The 18,001-nt window shown below is 31.6% G+C and overlaps 3 protein-coding genes and 1 long non-coding RNA gene across 5 annotated transcripts in view; 2 read left to right on the top strand and 2 right to left on the bottom strand.

Annotated features, from left to right (window-relative positions):
• LOC143202984 (inactive dipeptidyl peptidase 10) overlaps nt 1–3,206 on the top strand; it is a 94,679-nt gene extending 91,473 nt beyond the window's left edge. For both annotated transcript variants that reach the window (XM_076415031.1, XM_076415032.1), the window contains exons 14-18: nt 409–509; nt 580–739; nt 799–1,000; nt 1,064–1,269; nt 2,674–3,206. In XM_076415031.1, the coding sequence (XP_076271146.1) occupies nt 409–509; nt 580–739; nt 799–1,000; nt 1,064–1,269; nt 2,674–2,805 (801 nt within the window). In that variant the 3' untranslated portion in view covers nt 2,806–3,206. The remainder of the gene's footprint in view (nt 1–408; nt 510–579; nt 740–798; nt 1,001–1,063; nt 1,270–2,673) is intronic.
• Nucleotides 3,207–11,564: 8,358 nt separating this feature from the next.
• LOC143202982 (uncharacterized) lies at nt 11,565–12,453 on the top strand. Its single transcript, XM_076415030.1, has 2 exons — nt 11,565–11,649; nt 11,717–12,453. The coding sequence occupies exons 1-2, from the start codon at nt 11,638–11,640 to the stop codon at nt 12,407–12,409; spliced, it is 705 nt and encodes a 234-aa protein (XP_076271145.1). The 5' UTR covers nt 11,565–11,637; the 3' UTR covers nt 12,410–12,453.
• Nucleotides 12,454–12,572: 119 nt separating this feature from the next.
• On the bottom strand, nt 12,573–14,558 carry LOC143202983 (uncharacterized). The gene is made up of 4 exons (XR_013007265.1): nt 14,324–14,558; nt 13,813–14,269; nt 12,870–13,749; nt 12,573–12,792 (listed from the first exon to the last, which is right to left on the bottom strand). It is a non-coding gene; the product is annotated as an uncharacterized LOC143202983 (long non-coding RNA).
• Nucleotides 14,559–14,933: 375 nt separating this feature from the next.
• Nucleotides 14,934–17,273, bottom strand: mei-W68 (meiotic W68). Its single transcript, XM_076413130.1, has 9 exons — nt 17,224–17,273; nt 16,910–17,156; nt 16,709–16,848; nt 16,406–16,550; nt 16,066–16,203; nt 15,771–15,961; nt 15,570–15,718; nt 15,376–15,513; nt 14,934–15,318 (listed from the first exon to the last, which is right to left on the bottom strand). The coding sequence occupies exons 2-9, from the start codon at nt 17,146–17,148 to the stop codon at nt 15,043–15,045; spliced, it is 1,416 nt and encodes a 471-aa protein (XP_076269245.1). The 5' UTR covers nt 17,149–17,156; nt 17,224–17,273; the 3' UTR covers nt 14,934–15,042.
• Between the last annotated feature and the right edge of the window lie 728 nt (nt 17,274–18,001).

The following is an 18,001-nucleotide window of genomic DNA, read 5'->3' as shown; positions in this document are numbered from 1 at the left end:
ATCTACTAATAATATATTTGTTTTCATTCTCATTGCTATGGTTTTAAAATTACAAAGTAGTTATTCTATGATAGACAATTTGGACTTAATTTCTATGTTACTGTTTTTAATGTGTACTGAGGTTTACTACTAACTTCATTGAACTACATCAAACGGTTTTACTCAAAAATTTTCTGACTAAAGTATAATTATATTGGAGCTGGAGAACCTCAACATTGATGAACACTCTTGGATGGATCTAAAATAACGTTGTTACAATGGTTTCTTAAGTTTAGGGAATAGTTAAAAATAGGAGGTAAATCGGGTAGGTAATGTGGTTGTCGAATTTTAATGAAAATGTGGCGAAAAACAAGTTATGTGTGATCTGAGGAATTTACAATATTAAAATAAATATTAAATTGTATTCAGGTACCGCTTCCTCAGGGTAGTCAGGCCCAGGTTCAACTGTTGTTACCACCTTCTTGGAGGGAGGAGTTAAGAGATGCGGCTTATCCGGTCGTTGTGGAAGTGTAAGTTTACATTCAGATATCAAAATAAAATTTTACCAGCAATCATGTGTATTTCTCTGTCGAAATCTAGCAACGGGAGACCTGGGAGCAAAGCGGTTACCGAAGAATTTCGTGTTGACTGGGCTACATTCATGTCCAGTCATTGTGATGTAGTTTACGTTAAGTTGGACGTCCGGGGTTCCAGGGGACAGACGAACCGAGCTCTGTACCATCAACTTGGAGGTGTAGAGGTAAAAATAAAGATACAACTTATCTACGTCAACTTTGCCGGTTTCTCAAACATGTTTAGGTCCAAGATCAGTTGTCGGTCATAGAATATCTCCTAAACAAAGATCACAAATACCACAAGTACCTGGATAAGACCAGAATAGGTATATGGGGATGGGGTTACGGAGGCTACGTCACGTCCATGGTGCTGGGTATGGGAAACCAACAGAAAGTATTCAAATGTGGAATTGCTGTGAACCCAATTACCGATTGGTTATATTACAGTAAGTTTGATGGCTATATTATAATTTAAACAGATAACGTTATAAAACTCTTGATGATTACAGATTCGGCATTCACGGAAAAGATCTTGGGTTTGCCCACCGAAAATTATAAAGGTTATGTAGAGGCGGACGCAACCCAGAGAGCCAAGAACATACCCAAGAAGTCGTTCTTTCTGCTGCATGGGTTGGCTGACTTGACTGCACCTTATCAACACAGTGTATTATTGTCCAGAGCCTTATCACAAGCAGGAATTATATTTCGATATCAGGTAAATTTTTTACTACCCTTAATAATTCAATAATCTACCTACTGGGCAATAGATATTTCTGATGGTGGGTACAGACCTAAACAATCGCGTCATACACTGATTATAGCGACCCCTAACTTTTCGATACAATTTTTGTAGCACGATTGGTCTTTTGCTTCAAAATACGCCTCAGTTTCGGCGATCACCTCTTCATTCGACAAAAATTTCTTCCCAGCGAGCATTTCTTTGAGATCTGAGAACATGAAATAGTCGCTGGGGGCCAGATCTGGAGAATACGGTGGATGAGGAAGTAATTCGAAGCCGAATTCATGGATTTTTACCATCGTTTACACTAACTTGTGACACGATCCACTGTCTTGGTGAAGCAGCACTTTCTTTCTCTTCACATCCGGCCGTTTTTCGGCAATTTCGTCCTTGAAACGGTCCAATAACGCTATGTAATAGCCGCTGTTGATGATTCTTTTTTTTTCAAGGTAGTCAGTGAAAATTATTCCATGCGCATCTCAAAATACAGACGCCATAATCTTGACAGCAGACCGTTGTCTTTTCCCACGCTTTGGAGCGGGTTCATCGTGTGCAATCTACTCGGATGACTGTCGATTGGACTTCGGAGTGAAATGATGGAACCAAATGTTATCCATTGTCACATATCGACCCAAAAACTCGGGTTTATTACGCTTGATCATGTTCAAACACTGCTCCGAATCATCAACTCGTCGTTGTTTTTGGTCAAAAGTGAGCTCGCGCGGCATCCATTTTACACAGAGTTTTCTTATACCCAAATATTCGTGAACGATATGATGTACACGTTCAGTTGATATCTTTAGAGTGTCTGCTATTTCATTCAATTTCAATTTACGGTCATTCAAAATTATTTTGTGGATTTTTTTTTATGTTTTCGTCGGTAACAACCTCTTTTGCGTCCACTGAGTTCACCGTCTTCAGTGCGCATTTCACCACGTCTAAACTTAACATACCAATCCTTGATGCTTGATTTTCCTGGAGCAGTATCCGGAAACTCGGGATCAAGCCAAGTTTTTGCTTCAACTGTATTTTTCCCTTCAAAAAGCAATATTTTATCAACACAAACAACGCGAAATTCCTTTTTATCATTTTTTTCACAATATCAAAAGTTGCTTCACTCAAAATGCTATAATTCACAAGATAATAATCCGACAGCTGACAAATTTATACACTCATCTTTTAGGGCTAATTAAAAAAACATATGTATTTAATTCTAGTAGCGCCATCTATGTGTCCGACCGGGGACTTTTCAATTGACCTATTAACTATGCTTTGAAAATAAGAACAGAAATAGTTTTTCTTTAAATTTCTAGACTCACTTAGGTCGTATATCAAATATTTAAAAAGAAACAGTTTCTAATCGAATACTTCGTGTTTTAGAGTTACCCAGACGAAGGTCACGACCTTACCGGCGTCCTTGAGCACGTCTACATCTCCATGCAAAATTTCTTCGAAGAGTGCCTTAAACTCGATACAGACGAGCGTGAAGTGGCTGAACCTGAGGATACCTGAAATTTGCTTCACCACCTCCTACCTTACCACAGTCATGTGACAGCTTTCAGAAGACTGTTCAACAATAGTGAGGATAGCACATAGCCTAATACGTAGAAATAGACTGTACTAGTCGCCAGATCGAAATCTAGAGAAGGAAGCCGGGACTTGAGGGACGGCATCTAAGAATTACGCGATGGCCTTGGGGAAACCGACAGCGCGAACAGGGAGTTTAAGAGGATGATACTTTCCTGGTATATCTGGGTGCTAATTGTTGTTACTGTTTTATTTTTCTGGCTCAGTGCTAAATGATGTTATTGTTTTTACGACAGTCCACGTTATGTCCATATCCAATTTATTGATGATATGATTTTGTAGTATCTAGACATATCACAATATTACAAAAGCCGCAAAAATGTCAAGCATGATGTAGTACTATTTACATCCCCCGTTGAAAAAATCACACTTTGTGGTACTACCGCCATTCTCCGTTGACATATATCCACTAAAAGTATTTTCTTTCAAATATTCATATAAATAACCACAAAATTACCAGATATGATATGATTTAGAATATTTTAATAAGTGTATCAAAACATTAATTTCTTGTTGTTCTTGAAAAGTTATTATACCAACCAGCTACCAGTACTCCTAATATAAAACGTTTAAAAAACACCAGGGCGGAGAAATGCTGTACCCAATTCTATTTTTAAAATTTCATGTCAAATATGATTCTACAACACTCTGATTAAATTAGTTTATTTCACCAAACAAGCTTTAAAATATAGCACCAATTGATTTTTTTAAATAATAACTCTTATAGCAGTACCATCACTCTAAATGTATTAGGTTATTCAATATTATAAGAGCATTTTGCAATTTAATTTATTTCAATATCATATGATCAGAGTACTACTACATAAAGTTTACGATATAGCACTAATTGGATTTTTAAAACTGCAACTAAGATATGGCAGTGCCATCATCCTAAATGTATAAGGTTATTCAAAATTATAAGGGCATTTTGCAATTTAGTTTATTTCAATATCATATCATCCGAGAACTGCTATACATACTTTACGATATAGCACTAATTAAATTTTTGAAACTGTTACTCAGATATGGCAGTACCATCATTCTAAATGTATTAGGTTATTCAAAATTATAAGGGCATTTTGCAATTTAGTTTATTTCAATATCATATCATCCGAGAACTGCTATACATACTTTACGATATAGCACTAATTGAATTTTTGAAACTGTTACTCAGATATGGCAGTACCATTATTCTAAATGTATTAGGTTATTCAAAATTATAAGGGCATTTTGCAATTTAGCTTATTTCAATACCATATCATCCGAGAACTGCTATACATACTTCACGATATAGCACTAATTGAATTTTTGAAACTGTTACTCAGATATGGCAGTACCATCATTCTAAATGTATTAGGTTATTCAAAATTATAAGGGCATTTTGCAATTTAGTTTATTTCAATATCATATCATCCGAGAACTGCTATACATACTTTACGATATAGCACTAATTGAATTTTTGAAACTGTTACTCAGATATGGCAGTACCATCATTCTAAATGTATAAGGTTATTCAAAATTATAAAGGCATTTTGCAATTTAGTTTATTTCAATATCATATCATCCGAGAACTGCTATACATACTTTACGATATAGCACTAATTGAATTTTTGAAACTGTTACTCAGATATGGCAGTACCATCATTCTAAATGTCTTAGGTTATTCAAAAATATAAGAGAATTTTGCAATTTAGTTTACTTCAATATTATATGACCAGAGAACTACTATATAAACTTTCTTACATGTTACTAATTTAATTCTTATCATTGCTACACAGATTTGGTAGTACCATCATTCTAACTTTATTAGATTATTCAAAATAGTAAGAACATTTTGCAATTTAGTTTATTTCAGTAGCATATGTTCAGAGAACTGCTACGGAATTTTTTTAACTCAGATATAAAAATCTCAGATAAAAGATCAAAAATATAACAGCATGGTACAAATTATTCTAATGTCATATGAGTAGAGAATCTCTAATTGAACTTAAAATTTGATTTCTGCCATTCTGTATATTATCATAAAACTGATGAAGGCGCTTCATTGTTATGTAAAAATAGATAATAAATAGCAATGTTCTTTTGAAAATATAGAAGTTACATTGCTGGTTTCTCTCGGCATCAGCGTCAGTTGAAATAAAAGCACAAATCAATATAAACGATTAATCAAAATGAATCCGAAATCAAACATTAACTATAGTTTCTTATTTATAAAATGTGATATCATTTGAGCACTGAGTACTCACACTAGGAATAGATAAAATATGAAAGTTCTGTTAGACTGGAACGGGAATTGGCATCGAACAAAGTGCGCATATGTGTAAGTGAATGTTGAATAATGTTCAAGAGCCAGACTAAGGAAGACACGGTACGGGGCGCATTCACCAAAAAGGAATATTTAGAGAGGAACACGATTTTCTCTAGAACTGCTTGAAAGAAATTAAAAATTAATCTATTTTGTGTTTGATTGTTAAATTGGTAGATATTCTAATTTGTATATACATATAAATATAAGTATAAGGAACGATTCCAGACATTTCAAAGGTTTACGCGAGGCATTATTATTATTGTGTAATGTTAAACAGCAGCCCGATGATTCAATACCCATCTTTGAAGACACAAAACGAGATAAATGATAATGCCTGAGATAACTTTTGTCATAATTTAAAAACAATGGTACTTTTAATGTCATAGTTGAACACTAAACGAACGGAACCTAAACTAAAAACAATTGTATATACCATTTAAAACGCCTTAAAAGTATTATACAGGGTAAATATATTTCAAACCTTTATATTTAACTATATAATATGTAAAATTTTTAGAATACTCGTTTATTTTTGTCACTGTGTTACGTAATATTGCGGGACATCCAGGCTTTTATACGCTGATGATGTTTTTTATAGTGTTTTTGCAAATTACCACCAACAAATTAATATCAACAATATAAATAGTACTGAAACAGTCTTCTAGTAATCCCTTTTAAGTTGCATCAGATTGTTTATGTATTTCTGGTCTCTACTCAGTCTTCTTGCTTCGGTTGGTTTTTCCTCTCTTCTGAAGTATATATCTGATATATCTGTCCCAGGGTTAGATCGTCTCTGCTACTTCTCCTCTCCATCTTTATCTGTCTTGCGTCCTCCCTACCTGTACATGTGCTCAGTTGTCCCCGTTCTATGTTCTATTCTTCCACTAATTCCTTTATATCCTGTCCAACACTGTTACATCCTTGATTCTTTTGAGGGTTTCAGCTGCTGATGTCTTACATTTATCTCTGTTTAATAATACCTGGGTCTGTCCGTTGTCTGCAAATTCCTTTGTATATTTCCATTTTAAAATTTACCAAACTATATCAAAATAAACAATCAATTCATTGCGTTATTATCTCGACTTGTATTCACCTACTAGGACTTGTAGATTCATCGATGAACTTCCCTGGATGAAGTAATTTTTAAAAGCACTGTTAGGTAACATAAGTGAAAAAAATTCTATTTTTGAGCAACAGAATCCTTGGCATTAATTATGTTCGATATTATACTAATTGTTGTAAATAATTTAGTTCTTATATCAACGAAAAATGACATTAAATCTATCCGATACAAATACAGTTCTTCCGAACAAGCGTCATGGGTAACGCCAAGCTATTAGTGTTGAACATTTGTTAAATTCCTAGTGTAAAGAAATATATAGGTCATAGATCGAAGAGAGCTTGACGTTTCCGATGCATTTTTTGTAATATACAAATTATATAATTGTTACAATTCTCTAATCTTTGTTAAATAGTATTAGTACAGAGTCACGTCAATTAAAATAAAAAAAAAGAAGTTCAAGGCCTTGTTTTCGTGACATATTAAGGACCTTATCTCGGCCATGACCTGTGTGTGAGGGTAAGGTCGTTAAGAGCATCGCGAAAGAGCTTTATGACAATGTTACGTTGAGCTTTTGTTAAAAAATGAAAATAATCAATAAAATGGTTGTGAATCTAGGAAAAAAAATATACAGCAAACGATGTTTTTTTTTAACGTTCTGTTGGCCTTTCGAAAATATGATAATTTCGTAAAATGTCGCAGTGTTGATGAACAACACTGACGAAGATTACGACTTACCTATTTGGTAGACATTTTTTCATAGATGCTACGCTATATTTAAAAAAAAAATGAAGCAAACCAGACAATCTAATTAAGTGTTAAAGAAATAGTTTGATAAATAAGCAAGGCTTTTTTTACATATTATACGTATCTATTAACTGATTCTTAGTGTTAAGAGAAGAGAATCTTAGATGTTGTTAAATTAAGTATGTTTTTTCGATATTGTCTTTTTGTAAGAACAAGTCTTCCTCGATTTTAAAACGTGTTTTTTTTTCTGTAACGAAACGATATGATTGAAATTTGTTCATTTTCACGTTATTCAACTTTATACAGAGTATAGCAAACTTCTGACGAGTACCAACATAAGTTTGTATTACTTTGAATGCGTAGAGCTGCAATATAATATAATAGAAAATAAAATTATATTTAAAAAGAAACAAATAAAATAAGAACTGTACTCTGTATTTAGCTGATTTATTTAATGTTCGTTTTAAGTGAATTCAAATTACCATACATTACGTAAACTGATGAAACAGCTTTGGTTGTATTGTATTTTTAGATATTTTCACTCCATCATCAAAGGAAAAAAACATATAAATGCCTAATAAACAAAAAATATAACTGTTGTATATCATCAATGTTAAGTAATAATAAAGTATGGAACACCAACTAATATTAAAGATCTAATATATAAGACTTCAGCTATGTTAGATATGAACTGTTAAGTGTTTTCGTTTTTGTAATATCTATTAAATATAAAATAAACGAATGAAGTTTACATCGTTAATAATATGGAATCTGTGAACTTTTATTTGTGGGATCGAAACTCAGTACCCGAAAGGTTTCTTTTTTTCCCCTTTGAGGAACTGTTTCCAACTGTGATTGCCGGAAAAGGTTTTATAACAATTTTAATCTGAACAGACATACGAAGACATTCCACTCAGGTGAGTATCTATGGTGAAAATTAGATTCAATCCTATACCAAATTCATTATATTTTGAATTGAATTCCACAGGTACAAGACATAAAAGTGACGCTACAAGTGCTGAAGCATGGGAAAATGAGATCAAAGATACTGGATGTGTGTTGCTATATAAACAACAATCTCAGTATCTGAATACCTACCCCATTTTGAAGGAACAATGTTTTATTTTAATCATAATGTATCAAGGACAACATGAAATGTTATAAGAATATAATCATAATTGTAAATGTATAAATTCTACAGACGGACTTAATGCAAATGGGTTTGAATTGCATCCCTGGCTTGCTCTGAATGAATTTAGAGAAGGGTTTCATATTACTTTTGTATATCGAACAGATTTGAAGAGGAACCAATGAAGGTATTTTTGATGCTGTGCAAGATGTGTTAGATAAATAGAAAAATTTTAACGATAAGTGAATTCTTCTCATTTTATAGATTGATAAATATATAATATTTGTTACCTTGCATATTGTTTTATTTTAACATTTTCCTTTTAAAATTCATTGTTTATAAATGGTTAAATAAAATGGACATAATATATAAACATACAATAATAAACCGTAAAGTTAATTAAATTTGAACTAGGGAGATAATATAATGTTCATTTATTGATAAATAATTATATATCGTATTTACTTCCTCTTTTTTTCATTCCAAAATTAATTTTAAATGAAAGATATTTATAAAATGTCCTTCATATTGTATTTTTTCAAGATTTCAAGATAATTTAGTCCATGTATATTAGATTATTCAATTTTACGTATAATTTGCGACAACTGGCAACGCTGCAAATTGAAATCCTTGTGTGCGTGCTATGATTGTTGAGATTTGGACTCTTGCTCTATTATTTTATACTAGCGACCCGCCCCGGCTTCGCACGGGTGCAATGCTGATACTAAATTAAATACACTACAGAAAAAATATGAACGTTGTATATAAAAACATAGCGGCCCGCTTCGACTTTGTACGGGCATAAAATATATATACCTATGTCACTCAATGAAAACATGATTAAAATCGATTCAGTATTTTTGGTTCATTCATTACTGCCCTTGGCCTGCACGCATTAAATTTGGAGTAAAACAATTCCTCTTCCCCTATACTTACTATGAAGATTTCCTGCTATCTTTGGAATATCTAAATTCATACAATTTTTATTACATTACACATTTTTAAACGCAAATTTTAAATTTGTAATATCTCCGAAAATATTTGTTTAATTTACATGCTGTAAGGAACCATATTGATCTATATTAATTGCACACTGTATTTAAGGTACTTAATTCGATAAGGATTAATGCCGTATTGCTTAAAATAGCTTCGTAAATAAGCCATTTTCTCACGTAAAAAGTAAACAATAAAATTGGTTAATGTGGGTTATCCCTAAAAGATAAACATATACCATCGCGGACTTTTTTGTAGACCTTTTTATGGTGTACAATACTGTAGTACATTAATTTGATCTAACTCGTAGGGTTAGGCAGCGTTTTTGCTAATTGCTAAATAAGCCTAAAAAAATAGGTTAATTTACGACATCACGTTAGAAACCTCTAAAATTAGCAATGTTGCCTTAGTATATTATGCATGTATTATACATATAAACCTTCCTCTTGAATCACTCTATCTATTGAAAAAAACCGCATCAAAATCCGTTGCGTATTTTTAAAGATTTAAGCGCACATGGGGATATAGGGACAGAAAAGGCGACTTTGTTTTATACTATGTAGTGATTATGCTACATCTAATGCATATTTATTGAAGAACTTAACCCATAGTTAATTAAACAGCCACAACAGCTTGCAGGTTAAAATTGCTTTGTTATATTTATATATATCAACGATGTCGACCAGTAAAAAACAAATTGAATTTTATAAACTGAGTTGGTTACATGTTCCGACGCATCAGCCTTCATTCCTGTCTTGTTTTAACTAAAGTGATGCTCATTAGTAAAATGTAAAAGTAAAATACATAAATATTCACGATCGCTGTATAATGGCTAATAAAACTTCAGAGATCCGTTGGAAAGGGCCTTCTTTAACAACATAAATCATAACTATATTGTAATAATACTGTATATTGCCTTCACCAAATCGTCATGTATTTTATTTCGCAGTAGTGTGTCTCAGATTATTTCAAAGTCGGTATACATAAGTAAAATTGGATAATAAGATGCCCGAAAAGGTTTCAAGAAATACCTATCTGATTTTTAATAAAATAAAGAATATTGGAAGGGGTAGCAATAAGGAAAATATAATTTTATTCTTTATAAACAAAAATCTATTCCAATCTGCTTCTGCATTATACTTTACTTTCAGTCAAAAACGTTAGTTAACCCATTAAAATTTATTACTTATATACAAATACCTATAAGACAAAAATACCAACAAATTGGAGCAATATTTATAACATTGTTCAATTGAGCATTCACCAAATCATTTTTCTCACATGAGTAAACGATAAAAGAAATCGAATGACACATTCCATTGGCACAAAACCATCTGGTAAAAATAAAGATATAAATAATCACAAAATAAAAAGCTGAATAATCCAGAGGTCCCTGGAGAAAAACCTTCTTAAACAAAATCAATCCGAACCGAATCATAATAACTTTACTATTATTCATCTATTAAATTATTAAGCATTCAAAATTCGAATATATATATATGAAATTAAAGATGTCCGAAAGAGTCTCAAGAAATATATATCTATTTTTTTTGTGAAATAAAGAACATTAGAGACCGAAGCAATAAAGAAAATATAATTTTGTTTCTTTATACATAGAAACCTATTCCAATCTGGTTCTACATTATTTTCTATATTCAGGCAACTATACTATACTTCATGATATATCAATATACCAATACATATGTAATTTTATTCTTTATAAACAAAAATCTATTCCAATCTGCTTCTGCATTATACTTTACTTTCAGTCAAAAACGTTAGTTAACCCATTAAAATTTATTACTTATATACAAATACCTATAAGACAAAAATACCAACAAATTGGAGCAATATTTATAACAATGTTCAATTGAGCATTCACCATATCATTTTTCTCACATGAGTACACGATAAAAGAAATCGAATGACACATTCCATTAGCACAAAACCATCTGGTAAAAATAAAGATATAAATAATCACAAAATAAAAAGCTGAATAATCCAGAGGTCCCTGGAGAAAAACCTTCTTAAACAAAATCAATCCGAACCGAATCATAATAACTTTACTATTATTCATCTATTAAATTATTAAGCATTCAAAATCCGAATATATATATGAAATTAAAGATGTCCGAAAGAGTCTCAAGAAATATATATCTATTTTTTTGTGAAATAAAGAACATTAGAGACCGAAGCAATAAAGAAAATATAATTTTGTTTCTTTATACATAGAAACCTATTCCAATCTGGTTCTACATTATTTTCTATATTCAGGCAACTATACTATACTTCATGATATATCTATGTACCAATACATATACATATAAACCAAAATGCAAAAATAAATAGAGTGGTATTTATAACATGGTAAGGCGCATTCACCAAATCAAACATCTAGGTAGACTTATTGCATATAAATAATTTTAAAAAATAACAAATGTCAAATCCGTCATAATGAAAGGAAAACCATTATTATTTATTACAAATCATTGTGTCAGTCGATAGTTAAACGCGCTAAGAATGAATAAAATGGTAAGTATATTAATCGAATGCTGTAATATGATTCGTAAACCATGTCTTGCGCTCTCATTTTAAATAGGCGTCCAAAAAAATGACTACCAGAACTTACAAGAAACCGCACAAAGGTCAAAAGAGGAAGTACGAGAAAGACGCGTCCGTCCCCCATAAATCTAAAAAAATTAAGAGGGCCAGATACACCAAACATATATCCACGCGATACTTGGATGAGTACGAGGCTAGTGGTATGGACGTGGCCAACGCGCCATCCGACAATTCCGTCATATACGTGAAGACCTACTCCAATAGCGACGTACCCACGATTGATTTAACCAAGAGTTCCCAAAGTATCCTCTACGCCACCGTTCATCCTAAGACCATCCAGAATACTACTTCTTTAAAACTAATTTACAAGTCGACTAACTTCGTTGAACGACCACAAAAAAACACTACCTCGTTGGTGACTATCCCCGCGAAAAAAAAATTTGCCACAGCCACCGCTATTAAAAGCAGCTCCAATCTGATTAGATGTGACAGACAGAAACTGGCCGTTCTTGACATAGCACCCGAGTACTTAGACGAAGACACGGACGGCAGCGAGTACGCGTTTCACGACCTGTCTAAAGCCGACCTGAATGAAACCGACAGGTTATTCCTGGAAAGTATTCTGCCCAAAGAGGAAAGATACGATCCCCTGTACAGTTTGGAGTCGAAACAACCCATCGAGAATATGTGCAAGCTGTACGGTGTCACCCCTGATGATGGTTTCGATTGAAATGTTTTGTAGGCTTTATTACTTTGAATAAAATTTGTTTTATAGTTTTGCCTACGTCTATCCAAACTGCAAGTACACCTAGATCATATCAATTGTCGCATTAAACACTGATATTTTAGTTTATTTTAGCTTCGATATCTAACAACATTCAAATATAAATAAAGTTAAACAGCCGCAATAGTTTCTAGGTTGGAGTTATTTTATTATATTTACATTTAAATATTTTCTAAACTACCTATGGAATACCCTGGAAGCTTAATTAATAATTGTACATCTAAGTAATGTACTTTATTTAGATTAAAGAATATAATTACCTTTTTATATTTAGTTCCTTAGCATCCAATGAAGATCCAGTCACAGCATCAATAAACCTACAAACCCACCTGGAGCAAATACAATTATGGTTGAAGACATGGCGCATTAAGGTCAATAAAACAAAATCCACGCATGTAACGTTTACCTTGCGTAGAAGAACATGTCCATCAATGAATATCAATCATCGTCAACTCCTCCAAGCAGAGCATGTTAAATATCTTGGTATTCACTTAGATCGACGCCTAACCTGGAAGAAGCACATACTCTCTAAACGGAAACAAGTTGGACTAAAAGTATATCAAATGTATTGGCTCATCGGGCGCAAATCCAAGTTATCATTAGATAATAAGGTATTGCTGTATGAGTCTATACTCAAGCCCATTTGGGCATATGGAATCAAACTATGGGGTACCGCTAGCAAATCTAATATATCTATCCTTCAACTGTTCTAAAATAAGGTGTCGCGTGCCATTGTTGATACCGTACCATATTTCAAATAAAGTGATACAACGCGATATTCCTCTAGAACCTATAACGAGTGTAATTCAACGTGTTTGTGTGAAGTACTTCGAAGGAGTGTCAGTGCATCCCAATGTACTCGCTAATCAGCTAAATATGCGACGTGATAGTGAAGTGCGTAGACTAAAACGAATAAGCTTTAGGATAAGACTAATTAATTAAGATAATATTTTATACAGAAGATTGTTTAATGAAGTGATTTTCTACATACCATGTATATATAATACAGACATAAGAAATACTTATTGCCAATAGGGCAGATTGTGGATTCACGAGGAGTAATAAAAAAAAAATAAAAAATAAAAATTTAGTTCTTGGTTCCTTCGTTGCTGTGTTTTTTGTCAAATCATTCTGACATCATTGTATTTCTCCTTAGTGACCTGTAAACATTTTTGTTGATAAAATTATATTTAATCACCGCATCCTCTCTAATGCATTTGCCGTATATGTAAAAGTTAACATTCATTCTCTTGGGCTTTCTGTTTCTAGCATGACTAACAATATATCTGCAACAAATTATTAGAAAATATAATTTACAAAACCTAATCAAATGTTATTCTAACTTTTACCTTTTCCATTAACTCTTGTTGTCTTTATACCCTTTTTATTAGTGCCTTGCCAAGGACGACCAAATGCTCCATTTTGTCTTTATACAAATTGATTACAAATAATTGTATTTTTTAAAGGCAATGCCTGGGAGTTGTATTGAAGCTCCTTGTGGGTTATTTTATACTACTGAAACCCTATGTTTCCCAACAGTACTTAAAGTGATGATTCACATCGAAGAGCACATTGAGAGAGCCACATATCCCTAAGTTTTCTATTAACGGTTATCCCTGAGATAATTCTATTATTAGATTATGTTTATATTAAAAAAACTCTATCCTATTTGATACATTTCATAAATTTTATCTTGAATAGAACATCAAAGTATGTAGATACTTCGTTCTCATGATTCAAAATCATATTGTTTTTCTTTAATATGAGAGATTTCAGTTATAGTTCCCATACCAATATTCAATGCAGCTATAACACAATAAAAACCTCAGCAGCTTAATATTTAATAGTATCAATACTTGCCTCTAACGCATTTTACTGGTAAGAACGAGCCCCAATTACCTCGTCCCTGTTCGAAATTATTGACACGTAATTTCTTTCTAACTGAAGATTTATTTGGCTTCGGCATTTTCAACCAGAGTGGTAAAAAATATTAAACAGTGATTTAAAATTTGTCAAAATATAGGAAGGACGAAAACGTTTGCCGGTTTATAACCTCTTATTATCATTAATGTTTTGAATAGTTTTGCAGACATTTGACAACCGAGTCTTGTAGGTTTATTTGCATACATGTTAGAACGTATCAGATAACATTGTATCTCTTTTTAATTTGAATAAAATGACAAGGAAAATATTTCCAGGTATTAAAACGATTATATATATACTGCTATCTTGATGAGAGTGATCTGTATTTTATTACGATATTCTCATTCGCCAAATAGTCAACAATTTGATTTCTCATATAACAAGAATTAGGAATAACAGAAAAAGAAGTCTGAAAGATATTTACTTCTCATAATAAAAATAATGTCTGAAAATCGGTATTACGTGAAAGTCTACTGCTCAATATACACAATAAGTAAACCGTGACCATTTGATGAGTTTTGTAAGTAAAATTAAATAAACAATGCCACTCATATGAAATTTTATTTTAAAACTACAGTAAACTACCATAAAATAATTAGATAAAAAGAAATAATACTGCTCGAAAGCAGTAAATATTCATTTTACAATTAATACAATCAAAATATGGAATTGTTTTCAATTAACGAAACCAAAGACACATTAAGTAAGCTTTCTATTTCACATTTAATGTCGTTTTCCAAAAGAATCTCCAATTCATTTTTGATATTTTCTTCTGTTTTCATACAGTCTAGTTTCAACATATCTTTTATTTTTTTCTTATCATAATCACTTAGGCTCTCTCTATTATTGGAATATTTACTAATTTCAGAAGGTCGAATTCCCAACCATTTAGCCTTTGGTACAGCCAAATAATCAGAAAGGTAAGCACTAGCCTATTAAACGCGTTAAATAAATATGTGAACAACAAAGCAATAACTTAGACATCTTACCTGTGATCCAAAGCGGTAATTCATCATGATCTCAATACCATTGGGGTCAGCATCCACTAATATTAGAACTGGTATTTTTAAATCGATCCATAATCTTTTAATAAATAGTTGGGTACTTCTGTCTGGATAACCTTTACCCTGTAGCATTTAATGATAGTGGTACTCTCTAAATAACAAGGCAATTTAACACCTACCGTAATAACAATGAATGGTTTCGATATATTTTTTTGAAAGTTCTCCTGAATTATATTGTTGAATATAGCTTCCTTTTCCACTACTAATATAAACGAGGCTGGGGATTTAATGTTTAATATCTCCATGGCATTGTATGGTATATCATTATCTATATTTAAAAGGTAGGTATAGAAAAAAATTTGAAAAATAAAATCACTTACCAAAACCACACCATTGTTTTTTTTCTTCGGGCAAAATCAGCATTAAATCACCATACACTGAACCTGTTTGTGCTTTAATATTTAGATCCCATAGTCCAACACTTAGCATTAAACCAATTTCATTCAAAATCCCGTCAGTGAAATTTTGACCCTTTTTGATTAAAGACGACTTTACATTATAAAAACATTCTCTAAAAATAATAAACAGAAGTTAAGTATTTACGATATGATACATGAATACATCATATAAACAGATTTGGTCATTAGATTATTAATATATGTTCAAAATGCATACCTTTTGGTTGACAGTATATTACGTTCGAGTAAACATTTAATATAGTGTAACAGGTACAACATACAATTAAACTTTATTTGACTCTTTTTTGCACTAAATACAACTTGTTTATAATTATATCCGTCTTCAACCTGCCATCTAAAACAAAAAATGCAATTTTAAATTTAAGTACATGTCAACTAAGACAAAAAGGAATTAATTAAAGTTAACTAAAAACAATAAATATAATATAAATATGTGAAATTGTAAACATTATGTTAAGTTATGTTTTAAAAAGTACATGAGGATTTTACACTATAATGAAAAGGGAAAGTAATATTAGTTCAAAATTTACACTTACCTGCCGTTTATGAACGAAATTTTATATTTTGGGACCTTAAACCTTGGAGATTTTCCCAACTTATAGTCGCTTACAACCTCTGTTAATATATCGTTAATAGAGCTGATAGTAGTTTTTTTGTCAATAATTATTAGAGAATCGTGTTCTACGAAATTATTAGCTATAACTATTTGAACAAGATTAATTATAAATAAAATTAAGGTTCCACTAATTATGTCATTTTATGGAATATGAAGGTAATTTTATTAAATTTAGTAAAAAATTATTTTGACGTCATATAATAAAAAAGTAATTATACAATACCACTTTTAAATGACAGCTTTTCGTTATTGCCAGATTCAGTTAGTTTATCCTTTTTGTCATTAATTTGTTTTTTATTAAAGTACATATTCATAAATTGCTGCATTTTTTTAATGTCATCTGTTTTGGGACTGCAAAATATACTGTCGGATTAATCGCTTAGAATAATATAAACATATGAAAATTAGTACTAAAATTTCTTACCTATATAAATTGTGCTGCAAAAAATACAGGAATAAATTTTCCCGCCACAAAGTAAGATCTTCCAGATTATTTTGTGCGACAGGGTTATGCAGTGGCAGTGTGTTTAACTGGAAATACTTTTTTAAAGAAGCATTTTTCTTTGCCATAAAACTATTTTCGCCGGATTCAGTTTTTTTGAAAGATTTTTTATTAATTTGAAAATATTTGTCTATGGTATTACGTAAACCCTTCCTATCCATCTTATGAACTACAAAAAACAGCTAACCAATTAGTTACCACATGTTTAAAATATTTGTTTATACATTATACGTCACCTATCTGACGGCTATTCTTGGTTACTTGATTTTTCAGGTTGCTTATCGAAATTTACTTATTCATAGCCCATATTATGATGGGTACACATCTGATCATTCGGGGCGAATTTCCTGAGAAAATTGAAAATGCCCACGAGGTTTCAAAATTGGTATTTTATTATCTATTTTTTTTATAGTGTATATGTTATTTGTGTCATGGATATAATATATAGAATAATAATAAAACGGGGGCTATAAACAAGAATAATATTTGTGAACGCAAAGAGTATAACCTAAGGTTGTTATATTATGAAATATATATCTGGCATCTATTAAATTATAAGAAGTGTATTCCAGTTATAACGATGGAAATATTTTAATATAGGCCTTCTCTTCCAGGATGAAATTTATTTAAAATGTATTCATTTTATATTTTATGTATTGTTGGTTACATATAACGAAAATAATCGAACTGTAGATTGATTATAGAAAATCGAGTTTTTGATTATATCGATTATAAGAATATAACGTTTACTCGTGACTCTAACGGAAAGCAATATGGGCTACAATTATTGAAACTGAAACGTGCATAATTGGGGCAACCAACACGGCATGAAATGAACAACACATATCGGAAAGCACCTGACAGGATATATAATCAATCTTATTGAGAGTCTATAAGGCTTAATTAGGACGTTTTATGTATATTAGGAGCGGAAAGAATATCATTGGCAGTCTGGAGGAAGTGTATTACCGACAGATATAGCATTAAGAACAATCATCTGTTATTAAAGGAGAC

Source organism: Rhynchophorus ferrugineus, unplaced genomic scaffold (assembly GCF_030347505.1).
Source record: "Rhynchophorus ferrugineus isolate W39M unplaced genomic scaffold, kcgeb_rfMv2 rfM9, whole genome shotgun sequence".
Taxonomy (NCBI): domain Eukaryota; kingdom Metazoa; phylum Arthropoda; class Insecta; order Coleoptera; family Curculionidae; genus Rhynchophorus; species Rhynchophorus ferrugineus.
Note: the sequence above shows the minus strand (reverse complement) of the source record. Positions and strands in the feature narration are given on the sequence as shown.

Excerpts from the sequence above, each read along its gene's own strand:
- mei-W68 (XM_076413130.1), bottom strand. The coding sequence starts at position 17,148 with ATGGATAGGAAGGGTTTACGTAATACCATAGACAAATATTTTCAAATT. Across the intron at positions 16,849-16,909 it reads TTGCAGCACAATTTATATAG|TATATTTTGCAGTCCCAAAA; the intron begins GTAAGAAATTTT and ends TTAATCCGACAG. Across the intron at positions 15,319-15,375 it reads ATTACCGCTTTGGATCACAG|GCTAGTGCTTACCTTTCTGA; the intron begins GTAAGATGTCTA and ends CGCGTTTAATAG.